This window comes from Entelurus aequoreus, linkage group LG14 (genome assembly GCF_033978785.1).
Source record: "Entelurus aequoreus isolate RoL-2023_Sb linkage group LG14, RoL_Eaeq_v1.1, whole genome shotgun sequence".
NCBI lineage: Eukaryota > Metazoa > Chordata > Actinopteri > Syngnathiformes > Syngnathidae > Entelurus > Entelurus aequoreus.
The window spans coordinates 23,385,451-23,407,224 of NC_084744.1; the positions used below are offsets into that span (position 1 = coordinate 23,385,451).

The 21,774-nt window shown below is 38.6% G+C and overlaps 2 protein-coding genes across 3 annotated transcripts in view; both read right to left on the reverse strand.

The window, feature by feature from the left end:
* Nucleotides 1-21,774, reverse strand: part of LOC133664530 (zinc finger and SCAN domain-containing protein 2-like) — a 127,153-nt gene that overhangs the window by 20,945 nt on the left and 84,434 nt on the right. Inside the window, exons 1-2 of one of the 2 annotated variants that reach the window (XM_062069231.1) lie at nt 4,938-5,616; nt 1,112-1,306 (exon numbers count right to left, since the gene is read on the reverse strand). In XM_062069231.1, the coding sequence (XP_061925215.1) occupies nt 1,112-1,306; nt 4,938-4,983 (241 nt within the window). In that variant the 5' untranslated portion in view covers nt 4,984-5,616. Of the gene's footprint in view, nt 1-1,111; nt 1,307-4,937; nt 5,617-21,774 lie in introns of those variants that run through there. The other variant, XM_062069230.1, reaches the window with a different exon arrangement.
* LOC133665304 (zinc finger protein 501-like) lies at nt 11,422-20,691 on the reverse strand. Its single transcript, XM_062070562.1, has 2 exons — nt 20,236-20,691; nt 11,422-13,029 (listed from the first exon to the last, which is right to left on the reverse strand). Exons 1-2 carry the CDS (start codon nt 20,420-20,422, stop codon nt 11,876-11,878), a joined length of 1,341 nt encoding a protein of 446 aa, XP_061926546.1. The 5' UTR covers nt 20,423-20,691; the 3' UTR covers nt 11,422-11,875.

Here is a 21,774-nt window from a genome sequence, read left to right on the forward strand (position 1 = left end):
TTAAAAGATATATATATCCATCGTCATGTCTTTTATAATGATTGTGAATGATAGAAAAAAAATCCCCCAAAAAGTGCAGTTCCCCTCTAAATTCCAATGATTAGATTTAAAGGCCTACTGAAAGCCACTACTACCAACCACGCAGTCTGATAGTTTATATATCAATGATGAAATCTTAACATTGCAACACATGCCAATATGGCCGGGTTAACTTATAAAGTGCAATTTTAAAATTCCAGCCACACTTCCGGTTGAAAAACTCCTTTGGATATGATTTATGCGCGTGACGTCACAAAAGCAACGGAAGTGGTTGGACCCCATCGGACCCGATAGAAAAGCCTCTTGTTTTCTTCGACAAAATTCCACAGTATTCTGGACATCTGTGTTGGTGAATCTTTTGCAATTTGTTTAATGAACAATGGAGACTGCAAAGAAGAACGTTGTAGGTGGGATCGATCGGTGTCTTAGCGGCTAAGTACAATACTGTAATATCTGTGATATTTGCATTAGTGTACTGTGTCTTTAAGGGTTTGGGGAACGCGCATGTTACACAATAGAAAAAGGAGAGAGTGTGGAATTATATGAGCCAGCTTGTACCTAAGTTACGGTCAGAGACAAAAAAGATACGTCCATCACTGCCTCTCAAGTCCTTCACTGTAACGTTCCTCATCTACAAATCTTTCATCCTGGCTCAAATTAATGGGGTAATCGTCACTTTCTCGGTCCGAATCTCTCTCGCTCCATTGTAAACAACGGGGAATTGTGAGCAGCACTACCGCTTGTGACGTCACGCTACTTCCGTCACAGGCAAGGCTTTTTTTATCAGCGAGCAAAAGTTGCGAACTTTATCGTCGATTTTCTCTACTAAATCCTTTCAGCAAAAATATGGCAATATCGCGAAATGATCAAGTATGACACATAGAATGGATCTGCTATTCCCGTTTAATTAAAAAAAATTCATTTCAGTAGGCCTTTAAGACTTGAAGTCTATGAGCATGAAGTGATGAAGCCTACTTGGATGAGAGGACAAACGTCTTCTAAGACAAAGTGAACAGTCCAGTTGTGATGGATTGAATGCCCTGAGAATAAAATATGTGGAAGTTGTGCTTACTTGGACTGTGATGAAGCTGTGAGGACTCAGGTGGTTTGTCTTCATGCTCTTCAGTCTTCACAGAGACAACAGTCAGTGGAAACTTGGTGACATCATCCTCCTCTTGAGTGATCCATACTTCCTCCTCTTCCTCTTTAATGTGGGGGGGCTGTGGATCCTCCTCTTCCTCTTTAATGTGAGGGGGCTGCTGGACGTCTGTTGGGTAAATAAGTAAATAAGATACAGAGAGAATAGAAATAGTTTTGGACTGACACTGTTAACACAATGACATTATTTGTGTTCTTCCGTGTGTTGTGTTAAAAGTGTGTAGCAAAACAACCAATAAAAACACAGGAAATACCTCCTTTTTTCCTCAAATTAATTCAAAAGTGGTACAATGAGTACAAAAACAGACTTGGAAATTTGATGGGGGGGAATTTGAAAAGGTTTTATAAGTACGAGGCAGCATTGATTGAGGCATTCTTAACTTTACACTCACTGATGTAAAGTATGTAAATATTTTATTTTGTATATGGTCTATGACACCTAAGATTTATCTGTAAACTTAACCACGATCTTGTAATGACATAGTCATTACCATAACTTCAATATCATGGAAATTAAAAAAAATCTTGATTCCAAAATCAATTAAAAAACATTCATGGTATGTTTTTGTCATCGTGCAAAATACTTTTTTGTGGTATTTTGTTGGCGGGGCCAAAAGGAACTTTTACCAAAACATGTTTTACTATGTGTTGTTTTTATGGAGTATCTCCATCAACAATTCCTCTTTAGGAATTGGAGACCATCTACGACACGCTGAAGGAAAGTCAGTCACCTTTATGTTATTTTAATAAATCAAGTGTTGACAACTTTGGTTACTGAAAATAAATGTTTACTTTCACTTATTGATGCATGTAGGTCAGAATCAGGAAGTGAAATTATAACTTTAATTAGATTTAGATGATAGAGCAGGCAGTTCATTGTTTTGACTGCTCGAAGAAAACAACATCTTAATCCACGATTTGACTCCCTCGAATGGCCTTGATGCTATCAGGAACAGGATGTTCTGAAGAACTCCCCCGAGGATTCAACGATGGACATTTTTGACCTTCCTTTTTTTCCAATAACACCTAGGCTCCCTGTACATCAGATAATTGATTTCAAAATCCTCCTGCTCACATATAAAAAACTACATGGTCTAGGGCCCAAGTATATCACTGATATGCTCCCACTATATAAGCCCTCTAGATCACTAAGATCTTCTGAGACCAATCTGTTAGCGGTTCCAAGAGTAAAGTCAAATCAAGGGAGAGCATCATTCAGTCACTATGCAACAAATAGCTGGAATAAACTTCCTGAAGATGTCAGACTTTCCCCAACTCTGACTACTTTTAAAACTAGACTGAAGACTTTTATGTTCACCTTAGCTTTCAGCTAAATCTTTTAATCGTTTAACTTTCGCACTGTTTTTATTTTTATTGTCTGCATTTTAATTTTGCTTTTATTTTCTTTCATTTCACTTTGTTGTCTGTGAAGCACTTTGAGTCTGCCTTGTGTATGAAAAGCGCTATACAAATAAAGTTGCCTTGCCTTGCCTTGCCTTGCCTAGTGCCGAACCTGTTGATACAGGTTTCCATCTTCTTGGGGACTGGAACACAGATATGTCCCAAAAGGATGCACCCATTTTTAAAACCTTCACTAAGCTGTGCCACCAACATTGTCTCACTTAGCTCATTAAGCAAACTACCAGGGTGGGTGAGTCCTTTTAAACCAGCATAGACATTTTTGTTATTTCTGACCAGTCAAAGATCACCACAAGTGGAACTACTGTATGCGGCTTAAGTGATCATTCCATAATTTTTTGTACCCGTAAAGAAAATAGAACCGAGGCTGACGGCCACAAAACAAGCAAAGCTACAATCCTCAAGACCTAGACTAGCAAGGCTTTCAATGACCAACTGGCAAATTAAGACTCGCCCCGGTACCTGCAAGTACACAAGTCTTTGGGTCAATTCCTAACCTCAGAAAAGTAAATAACTTCACAGTCAAAGTGGGTGACAATATTATAACAAACAAAAAAATTAGATTACCTATCTTGGCTGCAATGTAGAGACTAATCTCTCCAGTGAAAACATGACTACTAATGTAGTCAAAGAATCAACCAACAAATTATATTCTTACTAAAGTTTTCCTGATACCATTATTATGGTACCAAAATGTATTTAGATACTTTTCTAAATAAAAAGGGACCACAAAAAAGTGCATTATTGGCTTTATTTTAGCAAAAAATCTTAGGGTACATTAAACATATATTTCTTATAGCAAGTTTGTCATTAAATAAAATAGTGAACATACTAGACAACTTGTCTTTTAGTAGTAAGTAAGCAAACAAAGGCTCCTAATTTAGTCTGCTGAAATATGCAGTAACATTTTGTGTCATTTATATTCTATTATTTTGTCAAAATTATTAAGGAAAAGTGGTAGAAAAATGATTATTCATCTACTTGTTCATTTACTGTTAATAGCTGCTTATTTTCTGTTTTAACATGTTATATCTACACTTCTGTTAAAATGTAATAATCACTTATTCTTCTGTTGATTGGATACTTTACATTAGTTTTGGATGATACCACAAATTTGGGTATCAATCCGATACCAAGTAGTTACAGGATCATACATTTGTCATATTCAAAGTCCTCATGTGTCCAGGGACATATTCCCTGAGTTTATAAACATAATATAAAATTTAAAAAAAAGAAAGAAAGATGTTGTGATGCCAAAAAATATTGATGTAATCATAGAAGTCGTACTTTTTAGAAGGGGTATAGTACCGAATATGAATAATGCAACTGAGATAGGCTCCAGCAACCCCCACAACCCCAAAAGGGACAAGCGGTAGAAATGGATGGATGGATAGTATTGCAGTACTATACTAATACCGTACAACCTTACATAGTAGGATCAACCTGCTGGTGGGTAGAAATACACTTAAGACTCTAACACAACACATTTTAACCCCACTTTGACTACAGAGTTCATGTTTAGTACTGTGACACCTTAAAAGCCCTGAAAAACAAACTCCAGACAGCCAAAAACAAAATGATTGGGCTTCTACTCAACCGTCCATCTCGGGCTCACCTTTCCACCAACCATTTCCTTAACGTGGGGAGGCTCTTGGTAGGTGACGGAGTACATCTTCTTGCAGTTGGTCTGGTGTAGAAGATACATCATACCACTAAAATACTCATGTACCTGTCTAGATACTTCAAAATATATTCACCATTATAACACCAGAGGTAGTTGTACAAATCACATTCAACCCAGATCTCACTCCAAAAAAGGTTCTAATTCGTTTGCCTGCTATACCACCAACATGTGGAACTCCCTATCAATAGCCATAAAGGAGTGTAAATCCCTTACTTCCTTCAAAGTCGCTTTGAAAATACATTTTAGATTGTAACTGGGAATAGAAAAAGCCTTTTACTTTTTTTTTAATCGTATCTAGCAGTATTTGTGTACTTTAAATGCTACGTCCTACATAGTACTGTGTGACTTAAACACATATTTCAACTGAAACCATGTCAGGCTTTCTTGTAGCAGTGAATGTGTACCGTGAGGAAACTGTACCCTTTCCTATGCAAACTTCTCATAAGTCCTTCAATCAATCAATCACACATTGTTACAAACTGAGAGGAACATCAACCTCAAACTGTCTCGTTTTCATGAAGAATCTAAATCAAAGCATTGCATCAGCCCCACAAGACAAAGCATCTTCATATTGAAGAAAAGTGTTACTAATGAAATATAAAGTTAGTAAAGATGTGAGAGTAAGAAGTAAACAAACCTGTTCTGTGTAACACAACTTGATGTTTCTTGAAAACAGCGTCCATAGTTGATGTTGTCGCTCCTTCTCCTCTTTTGTTGGACAAAGTTCCTCCTCATACTTTGCTATCATTCTTTCGCACATTTTCACACAATCACAACACTTTACACTCACATTTGATCTCTACTTAGCGATGTGTTGATAACGTCCGCGTCTCTTTGTTAGCAGCTAACAAGCTAAGCTAACTAGCAAGCTAAGCTAGCACATAAAGTGCGCTCAGACTAATGTATCCGGATACAAACAATGACTAACAATGTTTCATCTACTACACGACATATATGCGTACATGTATGCACTAAATACAAATAGAGAAACAATAATGGCCAGTGGCCACGTTTAGGCCTTCTCTGTCAAACGCCATTTTGCTTTTTACTCCTTCGTCTTCTTTGGATTTCCAGCAGACTAGTAGAGCATCTTAGGCCTCCACAGCTTCTTAACGGGACTTCTTCGTCCTGTCCTATGGTCCATACTACATTCTACAGTACAGGAGGTCGCGCTGTCAACCTTTCAATGGACCACTTCAAAGTTGGCTTCTGCGCATGTCCAATTTGTCAAGGTCTTCTTCTTCTTCTTCTTCTTCTTCTTCTTCTTCTTCTTCTTCTTCTTCTTCTTCTTCTTCTTCTTCTTCTTCTTCTTCTTCTTCTTCTTCTTCTTCTTCTTCTTCTTCTTCTTCTTCTTCTTCTTCTTCTTCTTCTTCTTCTTCTTCTTCTTCTTCTTCTTCTTCTTCTTCTTCTTCTTTGGTTTAATGGCGGTTGACAAGCAACCTTGTGGTGTGCATTACCGCCACCTACTGAAATGGAGTGTGGACGGAAATGGATCCCTACTCTATATTATTTTATTCAACCCAGTCTTTTTTTAAATGTATATACAATGTTTTATAACCTATGTGTTGTGAGTGCAATCCTAAAATATCTTCCATTAGTAATCTAACCTTCTCTTTCGCTAACTTATTTCCCAGTATTTGCCTTTCTCTGTTGTATTTCTTTCCTTTTTGTAAAATCCAAGACTTTAGTCTTTCCAACAGAGAATCTTAAACCCCAAGCTGTTTCCCATTCTTGAACTTTATTTACCGCTTTTTGAATCTTCTTTTCTATATGATTATATAATATATATTATATAATAAAGACACTACATATTATGGATCATAAAACATTGAATCAATTGTTATAAGTGTGGATGCTGAAAAGGCCTTTGACTCGGTCAATTGGAATTTTCTTTACAGAGTTCTATACAAATGTACCTTCCAGGATATAATTATTAAAACTATACAGGCACTAAATAACAATCCTGCTGCTAGGATTAAAGTCAATGGGTAATTATTAAATAGTTTTACCTTAGAAAGGGGTTCTAGACAGGCATGTGCATGGTCACCATTACTCTTTGCATTCTACCTGGAGCCACTAGCTCAGTCTATCAGACACAATGAAGATATTAAGGGAATTATTATTAAAGGGAGAGAGTATAAATTGGCCTGCTATGCGGATGACATTTTAGTCTACCTCTGGCACCCAACATACTCTCTTCTTAAATTAATGCAATCATTTGAACAGTATGGTCAATTATCAGGATACAAAATCAATATAGGTAAAACCCAGCTACTCTCATATAAATATAACCCACCAGGGGGATCAGAAGCAGTTACCCCCTGGCATGGCAAACATAGTCTTTTAAATACCTGGGCATCATTTTATCGAAATATATTACAACATTATCTGCATACAATTATCTACCCATACATAAAAAATTAAAACATGACATAGCACGATGGAACTTAATAACATTTTTTAGCCTTAGGTCTAGAATTGATTCTATTAAAATGAACGCACTTCCAAGACTGATGTACCTATTTCAGCTCTACAGGATATTTTCAAATGACCCCTTGAAAGTAAGATTCTGTTTTTCGGACATGTACCTCAGGACTTACTTAATGAATATCCTACTAGTGGCTTGTAAAAAGACCATTCCTGTGCATCTGTCAATGTGCTTGAGTTTCGTTCCTCAGGGCGGCTGATGTCCTGCAATCTTTGGTGAGACTCCAGTTGCTGGACGTCATTCGACTGATTTGATTGACTTCTCAAGAAGTACTTATCAATGCGAGATCCCTGTTTTCCTTCTCTCATGCACCCTTTCTTTCCTTGATGTATTTTAAAGCCCTGTGAAGATGTTATTTTCTTCCAACCACAGGAACAGACCTGGAGCCTTTTCTCCAATGTTGGTGATAATACTGTGCCTGGTTCTTGTTCAGTGCCAGTCTTGCTCGTAGTCATTTCCGTTCCTGGGTCTAAAACCATGGTATCCATCGATGAGTCATCTTACGCCCCCGCTCTCGCAGACTCTAGGGGTGTTCTTTCTTTAGTTGTGTCTGTAGCAATTGGTGGGTGTCTCCAAAATACTTATTGGATCCTGGCGACATGGGTAGCTAGCCCATCCCTGCCCCGGTGGGGTCTATTTCCTCCTGTCAGCTGTCTTTCCAGCAGTCACATGGTCTTTCCCTTGTTGTCAGCCACTCTATTCACGGCAGTCACTGGATGACTCCAGGGTGAATGTTTCCAAATACACAGGACAAGATATTAAAATCCAGAGTGCCACCTCCTACCTCCCGTGTTGAAGACTTAAAGACACTGACTTATTATCTATGTTGCTGCAGGCTGGGCAGACGCATCAATAGGGTTTTCAACTGGGCTCCACTCTCATGGATGTTTCGCTGACTGGGCCCACGACGCCTCAAGTAGGTTCAGCGGTGCATTCTGGCGTCCCAGAAGCACCCCCCTCTGCATCTGACCAGCCTCACCATGAGTATTGATTTATTTTGGTGACCAGTTGGGGTCTTTCCTCTTTAGCCAGAGCCACTGGCTTCTCCGCTCTGCCACCCGCGATGTTTCCTATATTAGATGTAAATATGAATGGAAAACAATGATTTGCAAATAATTTTCAACCCATATTCAGTTGAATATGCTACAAAGACAACATATTTGATGTTCAAACGGATAAACTTTTTTTTTTTTTGCAAATAATCATTAACTTTAGAATTTGATGCCAGCAACACGTGACAAAGAAGTTGGGAAAGGTGGCAATAAATACTGATAAAGTTGAGGAATGCTCATCAAACACTTATTTGGAACATCCCACAGGTGTGCAGGCTAATTGGGAACAGGCGGGTGCCATGATTGGGTATAAAAACAGCTTCCCAAAAAATGCTCAGTCTTTCACAAGAAAGGATGGGGCGAGGTACACCCCTTTGTCCACAACTGCGTGAGCAAATAGTCAAACAGTTTAAGAACAACGCTTCTTAAAGTGCAATTGCAAGAAATGTAGGAATTTCAACATCTACGGTCCATAATATCATCAAAAGGTCAGCACACTGTTGCTCACAGTGTGCTGACATGACACTAGATTGCTTATCCGTCATTATCCAGGGTGTCAATCTTGGCTCAGCTCATTTCTGAGAGTCCATTTGTCACATCTGGTTATTGTTTGCGTTTGTTAGTGTTCTCCGGTGTTTAGTTGTTAAGAATTCTCCATGTTCATCTACGTTTTCAGATACTTTATTTTGAAGCATTTCATGACAGTGTCACTTCTGCTTCCCTTTTGACGTGTGTGAATGTGTGGTAACTTGTTTCTCTGCTACGTTTAATCGGTGCTCTAGTCTTTGACGATGTGAGTATGTTGGTGATTATATAAGACTCATTTAGTTTGTTAATAGACACCACTCTGTTTGTGTAACATTTAGGGGTGTTTTATTAATATTATTGCTGCTGTGTTTTCAGAATGCTACGAGCTAACATCTCCCTGGCCTACTGAAATGAATTTTTTTTATTCAAACGGGGATAGCAGATCCATTCTAGGTGTCATACTTGATCATTTCGCGATATTGCCATATCTTTGCTGAAAGGATTTAGTATAGAACAACGACGATAAAGTTCTCAACTTTTGGTCGCTGATAAAAAAAAGCCTTGCCTATACCGGAAGTAGCGTGACATCATAGGAGGAAGGATTCCTCACAATTCCCCGTTGTTTACAATGGAGCGAGAGAGATTCGGACCGAGAAAGCGACGATTACCCCATTAATTTGAGCGAGGATGAAAGATTCATGGATGAGGAATGTTAGAGTGAAGAACTAGAGAGGCAGTGCAGGACGTATCTTTTTTCGCTCTGACCGTAACTTAGGTACAAGGGTTCATTGGATTCCACACTCTCTCCTTTTTCAATTGTGGATCACGGATTTGTATTTTAAACCACCTCGGATACTATATCCTCTTGAAAATGAGAGTCAAAAACGCAAAATGGACATTCACAGTGACTTTTATCTCCACGACAATACATCAGCGAAGCTCTTTAGCTACTGAGCTAACGTGATAGCATCTGGCTCAAATGCAGATAGAAACAAAATAAATAAATCCCTGACTGAGGATAGACAGAAGATCAACAATACTATTAAACCATGGACATGTAACTACACGGTTAATAATTCTCAGCCTGGCAAAGCTTAACAATGCTGTTGCTAACGGCGCTGAAGCTAACTTAGCAACTTAGCAACCGGACCTCACAGAGCTATGATAAAAACATTAGCGCTCCACCTACGCCAGCCAGCCCTCATCTGCTCATCAACACCCGTGCTCACCTGCGTTCCAGCGATTGACGGCGCGACGAAGGACTTCACCCGATCACAGATGCGGTTGGCGGCTAGCATCGGCTAGGCGTCTGCTATCCAAGTAAGTACTCCTTGTTGTGTTGCTACAGCCAGCCGCTAATACACCGATCCCACCTACAACTTTCTTCTTTGCAGTCTCCATTGTTCATTAAACAAATTGCAAAAGATTCACCAACACAGATGTCCAGAATACTGTGGAATTGTTCGATGAAAACAGAGCAGTTTGTATGGTGACACATTGGGTACGAATACTTCCGTTGCCATCGTGACGTCATGCGCATACGCATCATGCATAGACGTTTCCAACCGGAAGTTTAGCGGGAAATTTAAAATTGCACTTAATAAGTTAACCCGGCCGTATTGGCATGTGTTGCAATGTTAAGATTTCATCATTGATATATAAACTATCAGACTGCGTGGTCGCTAGTAGTGGCTTTCAGTAGGCCTTTAAGGATAGCATTGCTGCTGCTAATGTGGCTAGCTCACATGCCATTGTGGAAATGCAATATAATATGTCTCTAGTACTTTACTTTGAGCATATATATATAGGCATAATATATATATTGTTGTTTAGTTACATGACATAAATGTTGATGAGTGTTTGCTTGTGGTTTACAGATACTAAATGAACCTAACCTAAACCAATATACACCATTAAAGTTGGAAGAGTCCAAATGATGACCGTGTGTTTTCTGACCGGAATCCCAACGTGGTCAATATCACAAAAAAACAGTCGCAGAGTATAATACTCAACATTAGTGTTTTAGTTCCTGTCCTGTGCTTTTATTTTGGCGGCTTTTCCGGTTTTGTTGGTATTTTCCCGTGGCTGCTTTTTGCTACCTTTGTTGTCCGGACATTATTCTTTGTTCACGGGTGACGATCGACTATGCTTTTTGATAACGAGCTCTAGTACGCACTTCCTTTGTGGATGCCGTCTGCTCCACATTTCCTGTGAGTGTTTTGCTGGGTTTCAGCAGTTTGTTTTGTTTTCTTCATAGTTCCCTGTTGCTCTTGGTTTTTGTTCTTTTATCAATAAATATCCCTTTTTTTTTTTACTGCACGGTGCCACCTCGTTCGTCTGCATCTTAAAAATCACTGAAGGATTTTACGTAGCATTCCCAATTTCCAGTTTTTGGTGAACTCTTGTGAAATATCCACTGTCATGTTACTCTTTATAGTTAATTAATTAGTCAATTAAGAAAATGTTTACTGGGTCCTGCTGCTAGTTCACTTTTTGTGGTGTCATTTTGCTACCTGTTAAGGAAAGTATTTGTTTTTAAATATATAAATAATCCTCCATATTGGCAGCCATAGTGATTCATTTATTCAGCAGAGCAATAAAACTTCGATCTTATAAAAAAGTAAACATAAATGCTGTCTTCCTCGCTGATAAAACATGATAGCAACATGCATCTGCTAGCTCACGATCGCCCCTACTTCTCAGTGTGGCGAGTTTGAGTACTACAAGAGGCACTCTAATACAGTGCTTAAAGCTGTATTATTAGTCGTATTATCAAGGAATAATGAGGTCACACTTATATTAAAACATTAATGCTAAGGTTTCGTCCAGTAGTGAACGGGTGACGTACGATGATGATGATGATGATGATGATGATAATGATGATGATGATGATGATGATGATGTATCTGTGCATGTAAACAAATGAATCCACAAGGGACAACAACCCTTTCCACAGACTACACACATCAGAAACATAAATCTTAGAAGCCTACAACAATATATTTGAAGACTTTAGGATTAAAAGTGAAGATGTTAGGTGAAATAAGTACAAATGCAGCAATAAAAACAAGCAACTCCACTCACGATGGCTCTAAAGTTCAGTGATGTGTTGCTAACTTCAGCCTTTTTCTTCTTTGTTGATGTTTTGCAGTAGTTAACATCCATGATGTAACAATGCTGCTAATTTACCAGAGTCCGCAATTTGTTAACAATTTTATTCATTCATACTTCTAATTGGATAAGAACATCAATAAAATGCAATGGAAAAAATATGTGAAAAAAAAATAATGAAAATAATAAGATGTCCTCTCTTCAAAGATGAGAAAATAGAATAAAATAGTAGCAACATATATAATATTCAATAAATGTACACAACTTGAAAAGTAATTCCAGGACAACATATAAGACTAGAAGATGAGAAGCACTACATACAACATCAAATATACATTCATATTAAACATGCTGTGTTTTTAAACTACATTTAGCACAATCAATGTTTAAGTGTTTTTAAATCCCTGCAGCTTCCATGACTGTTGCACACTTGTGTCTACTGACCTGATACTTAAACTTGAACCCTTTATCACATACAGTGCAACTAAACGGTTTCTCACCTGTGTGTGTTCTCATGTGTAATATAATTCCCTTCTTAGTGATGGATCTTTTAGCAAAAGCTGAGCGAGTAAAAGGTTTCTCTCCAGTGTGTGTTCTCATGTGTCTTATCATATGATGATTTAAGGAGAATCTTTTGGGACACACTGAGCACGGAAAAGGTTTCTCTCCAGTGTGTGTTCTCATGTGTCTTATCATTCGCTGATTTATGGAGAATCTTTTGGGACACACTGAGCACAGAAAAGGTTTTTCTCCAGTGTGTGTTGTCATGTGTGTGGTCATGTTGCGCTTTCTGGAAAAACGCTTCTTACAAACAGAGCAATTAAAAGGTTTCTCTCCAGTATGTGTTCTCATGTGTGGGGTAATGTCAACCTTTCTGGAGAAACTCTTCTTACAAACAGAGCAAGGAAAAGGTTTCTCTCCAGTATGTATTATCATGTGTCTGGTCAGGTAATGCTTTCTTGAGAAACTCTTCTTACAAGCTGAGCAACTAAAAGGTTTCTCTCCAGTGTGCGTTGTCATGTGTCTGGTCATGTTCAGCTTTGAGGAGAAACTCTTCTTACAAACAGAGCAAATAAAAGGTTTCTCTCCGGTATGTATTCTCATGTGTTGTGTAAAATTAGTCTTCCGTCTAAATGATTTCCCACATTCAGAGCAGTCAAAGTGTTTGTTGTTAGTGTGATGCCTCGTATCACCTTTAGAATTTTTTTTACTCTCCAAAGGTTTTTGGATGTGGTCGCTGTGATCAGAAGAGTCTGACATCATGTCGTCCATGTCTGACAGTGGAGCAAAGATGCTGTCTGGTTCTGACTTTGTATCTTCACAATGCTCTCCATCAGCTTCTGTGATGTGTTGACTTACAAGCTCCGCCCCTCGATTCTCCTCACTTTGACTGTGATGAAGCTGTAAGGACTGAGCTTCATCTTCATCATGAAGCTGCCCCTCTTTAATGTGAGAGGGGGCCTGTAGCTCCTTCTGTCCCACACTGGTGTGCCACTCCTGCTGCCCGGAGGGAATCTCTTCATGACTCCCCGCTGACACCCGCTGGACGTCTGCAGAACATAGAACACAAATGGGGTGTTACTGTATTTTACTTTGCAGCTCTTATGCCAACTATCCACATTATGTGAGGTTGGCCTAATAAAATATATGCATAAAAACTATAATATCTAAATCATTTATAGCTCTTATTACACATCTTACTGGAAGTATTTTATGGTTGTGGACTTTTATTAACCAACAACAGGACAAAAATCAAATATGGTGATGATTGAATAATAGTTAGTTAGTTAAATGGATATGCAGTCACGGGTGGCAGATGTGGGGTCCTAGTCCTTGTTTGTTTACATGGACGCGTCCTCGCAAGACGCAACGTTGAATGATAAAATCCAACCTTACCCGAACAAAAACCATGCATGATTTATCAGCGAGAGTCTTGATACTATTTTACTTGACCCAGCCACACACAAATAAATTGTAGCCATGCATGCCTTCTTAAGCTTTCATCTCCTTTGTGGTGTAGAATGATGTCTGGAACTCAAGATAGTTCCACATGTCTGGGAACGCCACCGACGGATAATCCTTGATATTACTCAACGAATCTTTAGGGACCTATTTCGTTTCATAGTTAGATTTTTTTCTCGTATCTGCTTTTTGCAGGAAGATCTAGGTGAGGGGAGCAGTGAGCAGCAGCTGTGGCCGCACCCGGCAATAATTTTTGGTGATTTAAACCCCAATTCCAACCCTTAAAGGCCTACTGAAAGCCACTACTACTGACCACGCAGTCTGATAGTTCATATATCAATGATGAAATCTTAACATTGCAACACATGCCAATACGGCTGGGTTAGATTAGTAAAGTGCAATTTTAAATTTCCCGCGGAATATCCTGCTGAAAACGTCTCGGTATGATGACGTTTGCGCGTGACGTCACGGATTGTAGCGGACATTTTGGGACAGCATTGTGGCCAGCTATTAAGTCGTCTGTTTTCATCGCAAAATTCCACAGTATTCTGGACATCTGTGTTGGTGAATCTTTTGCAGTTTGTTTAATGAACAATGAAGACAGCAAAGAAGAAAGCTGTAGGTGGGAAGCGGTGTATTAGCGGCCGGCTGCAGCAACACAAACACGTAGCCGGTGTTTCATTGTTTACATTCCCGAAATATGACAGTCAAACTTTACCATTGGCCTGTGGAGAACTGGGACAATGGAGACTCTTACTAGGAGGACTTTGAGTTGGATACGCATGCTTGTGGAGAACTTGGACAATGGAGACTCTTACCAGGAGGACTTTGAGTTGGATACGCGCTACCGTGAGTACGCAGCTGCGGCTTCCAAACATTTGATCGCTTGCCCGTACGTGCGTGCCGCTATGTGCATGTCACGTACGTAACTTTGGGGAAATATATGTGCTGTATGAACTTTGCGGAGGTGAACGGTACTTTGGGCTGTGGGATTGAGTGTGTTGTGCGGGTGTTTGATTTGTATTGGCGGGTTATATGGACGGGAGGGAGGAGGTGTTTGTTATGTGGATTAATTTGTGGCATATTAAATATAAGCCTGGTTGTGTTGTGGCTAATAGAGTATATATACGTATGTCTTGTGTTTATTTACTGTTGTAGTCCTTCCCAGCTGAATATCAGGTCCCACCCGCCTCTCACAGCATCTTCCCTATCTGAATTGCTGCCACTGCCCTCTAATCCTTCACTCTCACTTTCCTCATCCACAAATCTTTCATCCTCGCTCAAATTAATGGGGTAATCGTCGCTTTCTCGGTCCGTATCGCTCTCGCTGCTGGTGGCCATGATTGTAAACAATGTGCAGATGTGAGGAGCTCCACAACCTGTGATGTCACGCTTCTTCCGGTACAGGCAAGGCTATTTTATCAGCGACCAAAAGTTGCAAACTTAATCGTCGATGTTCTCTACTAAATCCTTTCAGCAAAAATATGGCAATATCACGAAATGATCAAGTATGACACATAGAATGGACCTGCTACCCCCGTTTAAATAAGAACATCTCATTTCAGTAGGCCTTTAATGCTGAGTGCCAAGCAGGGAGGTAATGGCTCCCATTTTTATAGTCTTTGGTATGACTCGGCCAGGGTTTGAACTAACAACCTACTGATCTCAGGGCGGACACTCTAACCACTAGGCCACTGAGTAGTGAAGAAGTCATGTAGTATGTAACTGAGTTAAAGTAGAAACTTCTTCCCACATGTCATGTTAATAAAATATTTTTATTGTGCAAAATATACTTTTTCATTATAAACAAAGCTCCAGATATACACATCAAAGCCATTCATACATTCTCATCTTGCAACTTGTTTCTATATCTAAACTCATGCAGAGGCTTTCAACACATTGCTTTTTATGTCAAATAGAAAATAGATCAATCACTCATTTTATCAATCAATCAATCAATGTTTATTTATATAGCCCTAAATCACGAGTGTCTCAAAGGGCTGCACAAGCCACAACGACATCATTGGCTCTGATCCCACATGAGGGGAAGAAAAAACTCAAACCAATGGGATAACAATGAGAAACATTGGAGGGGACCGCAGATGTGGGGGATCTAGCATAATATTGTGAGAGTCCAGTCCATAGTGGATCTAGCATAATATTGTGAGAGTCCAGTTCATAGTGGATCTAGCATAATAGTGTGAGAGTCCAGTCCATAGTGGATCTAACATAATAGTGAGAGTCCAGTCCATAGTGGATCTAACATAATAGTGAGAGTCCAGTCCGTAGTGGATCTAACATAATAGTGAGAGTCCAGGCCATAGTGGATCTAACATAATAGTGAGAGTCCAGTCCGTAGTGGATCTAACATAATAGTGAGAGTCCAGTCCGTAGTGGATCTAACATAATAGAGAGAGAGTCCAGTCCATAGTGGATCTAACATAATAGTGAGAGTCCAGTCCTTAGTAGATCTAACATAATAGTGTGAGAGTCCAGTCCATAGTGGATCTAACATAATAGTGAGAGTCCAGTCCATAGTAGATCTAACATAATAGTGTGAGAGTCCAGTCCATAGTGGATCTAACATAATAGTGAGAGTCCAGTCCATAGTAGATCTAACATAATAGTGTGAGAGTCCAGTCCATAGTGGATCTAACATAATAGTGAGAGTCCAGTCCATAGTGGGCCCAGCAGGAGATCATCTTGAGCGGAGACAGGTCAGCAGCGCAGAGATGAAGACGTTGTTACCATTTCCTCCCAACACCCAGTGATGGGTGGATCACGAAGGATCCGGATTTAAAAGATCCTGCTCTTTGAAGTAGCAGCTCTTTGATATCAAATAACCTTTGACCAATTCTTCCTTTAGTTTAAGGGCAGCTTGCAGCAATGACATGAAAGGTGCATACTGCCATCTACTGCAGCGGAGTATGTCACATGCGCTATATTCATGTACTTACACTGTAACAACTAATACTGGATGACATTAAAAGCAATGCTTTGTCCTTACTTAGTTTTTGTCAAATTGTAACTATCAAAACAAAATATCAATAATTTTGGGCTTAACTGTGTATTTAATTTATTTTTTCTGAGCTGCCTTAACTTAGAGAAATGTAAGTTTATAAAAAAGTTTCAAACTTTGCAAATGCACAGATTAGTAGAACAAGGAACAGCTAAGTATGCTAAAGCTACACACGGAGGAGACAGGAAGTGATGATAACCGCTAATTGAGCTCAAGTTGTAAAGTAGCAAAACAAGATAAGACTAAGTTCTAACCCAAGGCCAGCAGGCCAAATGTGGCCCGCCAAGTCATTTTGTGTGGACTGCGATGGCTTAAGGTGTGTTTAGTCTTTTACCCAACTCTTATTTTGAAAGTTATTCTTTCGGTTTTGCTTATATTGGTAACTTATTTTCCCCACTCTGTCTTTCAACTGATGCACACTGCACAAACCTTTAATCCTAGACATCATTAATGATAGAGATGTCCGATAATGGCTTTTTTGCAGATATCCGATATTCCGATATTGTCCAACTATTAATTACCGATTCCGATATATACAGTCGTGGAATTAACACATTATTATGCCTAATTTTGTTGTGATGCCCCGCTGGATGCATTAAACAATGTAACAAGGTTTTCCAAAATAAATCAACTCAAGTTATGGAAGAAAATGCCAACATGGCACTGCCATATTTATTATTGAAGTCACAAAGTGCATTATTTTTTTAAACATGCCTCAAAACAGCAGTTTGGAATTTTGGACATGCTCTCCCTGAGAGAGCATGAGGAGGTTGAGGTGGGCGGGGGGGCATATACATGTATATGTACACATACATATACACATACATGTACATATAAATTCACTGTACAAACATACATATGTACATACTGTACATATATATTCACTGTACAAACATACATATACAGCAGTGTTTCCCACACATTCATTTATTTGTGGCGGCCCGCCACGAAAAAATTACATCCGCCACAAATTTTAAAAAAAAAATATATATATATATATATTTTTTTGTCCTGTTCAGCTTTTCAGGCAAATCATATAGTTGATGTACCGGTAGATGCCCATATAGGCTGTTCAGATTTACTTTACAAAAGAGAAGTGTAGGATACTTCTCTTGTTGCCTTATTTGTATTTGACCACTACTGTTTTCTGTTTATTTGTTACTGACTGTGGCAGGACACCTGTGCCTCTGTTTCACTTTATGTTGCTGGTAAATAATATGGTTGTAGTAGTAGGCTAAAGTTAAATTATTTAGTATGCACTAATTAAAGGGGCAGAGCTTTAAGAGACATTTTAGCTTTTATATTTTATAAGATATATTTTTTGTAAGAACCACAATTAATAAATATATTTCAGTGAATAACTTATTGTTCAAATCTGTATATAAATATGTACATAAAGTATTGTAATTATATTGTAAAATGGATGGATGGATGGACGTTTAAAACAAAACTGTTATTATTAATTAGTAAGTATACATTTTTTTAGCCTTTTTAGAGAAAATCATATCATTGTAGTAAATTATGCAAATTACTCGATGATGTCAATGTGACCACGCCCATAGCCACGCCCCCACCGCCACAGGTATCTTGGTAGTTTATGGGAAACACTGTACACATACATGTACATATAAATTCACTGTACAAACACATATACACATACTGTACATATACAAGTACATATACATACATACACTCATACACATAATCACGTTCCATCAAACATATATTAACGTTGTTGCCCTAGGGTAAACTGGGCAACACATGGCACACTGACAAAGCTTAAGTGTACTATAACAATCTACAAGGTTAATATTAGTGGCTTCTCTTTCTTCCCCTCCGGTTTTCTGCTTTCTTTTGTATTTCTAGTTATCATTACGTATATGTATTGTTGCATTTGAACAACTGTATTGTTGATAATAGAGGTCAATTATTGGTAATATTCATTATCAATAGCGCTATTTCTATTGGTATTTGTATTGCTGTAATAAAATTGTGTAATAATGCTCATTGTCATTTCTGTATTATTATTTATTTCACTAACTGCTTCTTTGCTATCACTTTTACCATCATATTTGTACATATCCTATTTGCTGATGTTGCTCTATTGTTGTTGTTAAGTTAAAGTTAAAGTACCACTGATTGTCACACACACACTAGGTGTGGCGAAATTATTCTCTGCATTTGACCCATCACCCTTGATCACCCCCTGGGAGGTGAGGGGAGCAATAAGCAGCAGCGGTGGCCGCGCCCGGGAATCATTTTTGGTGATTTAACCCCCAATTCCAACCCTTGATGCTGAGTGCCAAGCAGGGAGGTAATGGCTCCCATTTTTATAGTCTTTGGTATGACTCGGAACTCACAACCCACCGATCTCAGGGCGGACAGTCTAACCACTAGGCCACTGAGTAGGTGTTGTTATTGTTGTGTTTACTTTTGTTGTTTTTGTCTCTCTGTCTAATCCCCCTCTTGTCCCCACATTTCCCCCCTCTGTCTTCCTTTTTTCTCTTTCTATCCCCTCCTGCTCCGGCCCGGCTGCACCAAATGATAATATAAATACATTTAATAAAGTCAAATACAAATAAGGCAACAAGAGAAGTACCCTACACTTCTCTTTTGTAAAGTAAATCTGAACAGCCGACATGGGCATCTACATCTACTATATGATTTTCCTGAGAAGCTGGACAGGACAAAAACAAAAAAAAATTCCAGGAAAACCGGAATTTGGTTTGGAACTTGGGAAAGTGTAAGTTTGAATGTCCAGGATGAGTGAAATGTGTTGATGTTGTAATGGTTTGAATAGGTTGGAAAATGTGGGGATTGTGCAATTTGGAAAAATGTCACTCCGGTGGGTGTACGGGTGTGTCGAAGGTACGTAGACACAGAAAACTCCCCCACAAGCATGTTTGTGTTATTGACAGAAATATTTAAATTCAATGTCCAAATGTATTAAAACATTAGTCAATCAAACAAACAAACGGTCAATGAAAATGAAGGCAATAACTTTGCAGTCATGGATACACCGTCTGTGTGTTTATTTTCTCCGACTGCGGCTCTCAAACTGCATACAAAAGGTCTTCGAAGGTTTGGTCGGAAAGCGTAAAAAAAGCACCCTGAAAAATTCCATAAAACCTTTAACAATTTTTTAAATTGTATCCGAATTAAAAATGTATCCTCTAGTTTGTGGCTATTATAAAGCATATTTCCAGAGGATATGCATTTTTACAGCATGTTTTAAAGAGGTAGCATTTAAAAAATTACGTCTGGGTATATTAAATTGATCAACTAATTCTTATTTAGGGGGCTTAGTGAGCAGAATAGAGGCATTGATTCTATTGTTAGAATTGCGTTTGTTTACGACTTAGAATGCAAAAAAAGAAAAACATGTTATTGTCTTACATAAGGATTGTGAATGATAGGCAAAGTAAAAACAAAAAATCAGATCCCCTTTGATAATTTTTCTACGTTCTGTGAACGGGTTGATGCTGTGGTGAAAGCGAGAAAATAAATACATGTCGGGAAAATGCAAATTTCAGCAAAAATGGCTGGCATCTTTTTAAAACCTGGTTAAAGATGGAATGTGTATTTTGTAAAATTATGTTAGAATTAGCTTTATTATTTGGGTTTAGGGGGCCTCGACATGTGGCCCGCCCCAGGCCCAGCTCTGACTTGTTCCACCACTGGTCATTGTGATTATATTATATATTCCAAATGTCATTTTCTTGTTATTAATCAAATATAAAGTTAGTAAACATGTGAGAGTAAGAAGTCAACAAACCTGTTCTGTGTAACACAACTTGATGTTTCTTGAAAACAGCGTCCAGTAGTCGATTATTCTCCTGTTTTGTTCTAGAAAGTTCCGCCTCGTATTCTGCTATCGTTCTTTCTAACACTACAAATATTTCTTCAACGGCAGCAGTTAGTCGCTGATCCACCAACGCTCTCAACATTTGTAATGTAGACATTTTCACACAATCACAACACTTTACTCTCACACTTGATCTCTACTCAGAGATGTGTTGATAACTTCTGTTAGCAGTTAACAAGCTAAGCTAACTAGCGAGCTAAGCTAACTAACAAGCAAATATAGCAGGAAAGCGGCACAGTGCTTCTAGCGCATCGAGACGACTTTATCCTTAAATAAAGAATCAAAGATGTATTTTATACGACGTAAATATTTCAAACTGGATAAGAAATAATAAGACTGACTTATTAGCGTCTTGCTCACGTCGATGTGCTTTCACAACAGTTGGCACACTTGACGTTACAAGGCAGTACTGCTCAGTTCTGCCGTATTCCGTTTACCCCGGAAGCTGGGAATGACGTCACAGCCGAGTGGACGAAGAGGCATAAGATATTGCCTGCTGTCACTGTTACCATGCTTTTCTTTTATGTAATATTTATTTAAATAACATTGTGATATAAAAGAGTGCCTCGTTTAAAAAAATAATTCCAAAGTATATAACAAACCTTTAATGATGGGGTTCAGTGGCGCCCCCGTGCGACATTCATTGCAATGACAAGAGTGAAAGTGGTAGAAATTGTAGCAATATTACTGCCTGATTTCTTTAAATCTACCCTTCCACGTGTTTTTATTGTTGTTATGAGATGCATTTATACACTACTTATAAGATGTCTATGGGCAGTACTGCCTTGTAACGTCAAGTGTGCTAACTGTCGTGAAAGCACATCGACGGAGAAAGAAGTGAGCGAGACGCTAATAAGTCAGTCTTATTATTTCTTATCCAGTTTGGAAAATTTAATGTATATGATATGAAATATTTAATTATTTAAGGATAAAATCGTCTCGATGCGCTAGAAGCACTGTGCCGCTTCTCGTGCTATATTTGCTTGTTAGTTAGCTTAGCTCGCTAGTTAGCTTAGCTTGTTAACTGCTAACAGAAGTTATCAACACATCGCTAAGTAGAGATCAAATGTGAGTGTAAAGTGTTGTGATTGTGTGAAAATGTGCGAAAGAACGATAGCAAAGTATGAGGAGGAACTTTGTCCAACAAAAGAGGAGAAGGAGCGACAACATCAACTACTGGACGCTGTTTTCAAGAAACATCAAGTTGTGTTACACAGTATTTTTTAAGGGATCTGGATTGGGCTCACATCTTTACTAACTTTATATTTCATTATTAACACTATTTTTCAATATATTGTGTATAAGACGTTTGGTTGTTTTGTGAGGATGATGCATTCCGTCTGGTACTTACAACGTGGTCTTGCAACTGTCGAATTTAACTTTCTTTTCTTTCTTTATTTATTTTATTTCGAACATGAACACACTTACAGTATAATACATCACACAATT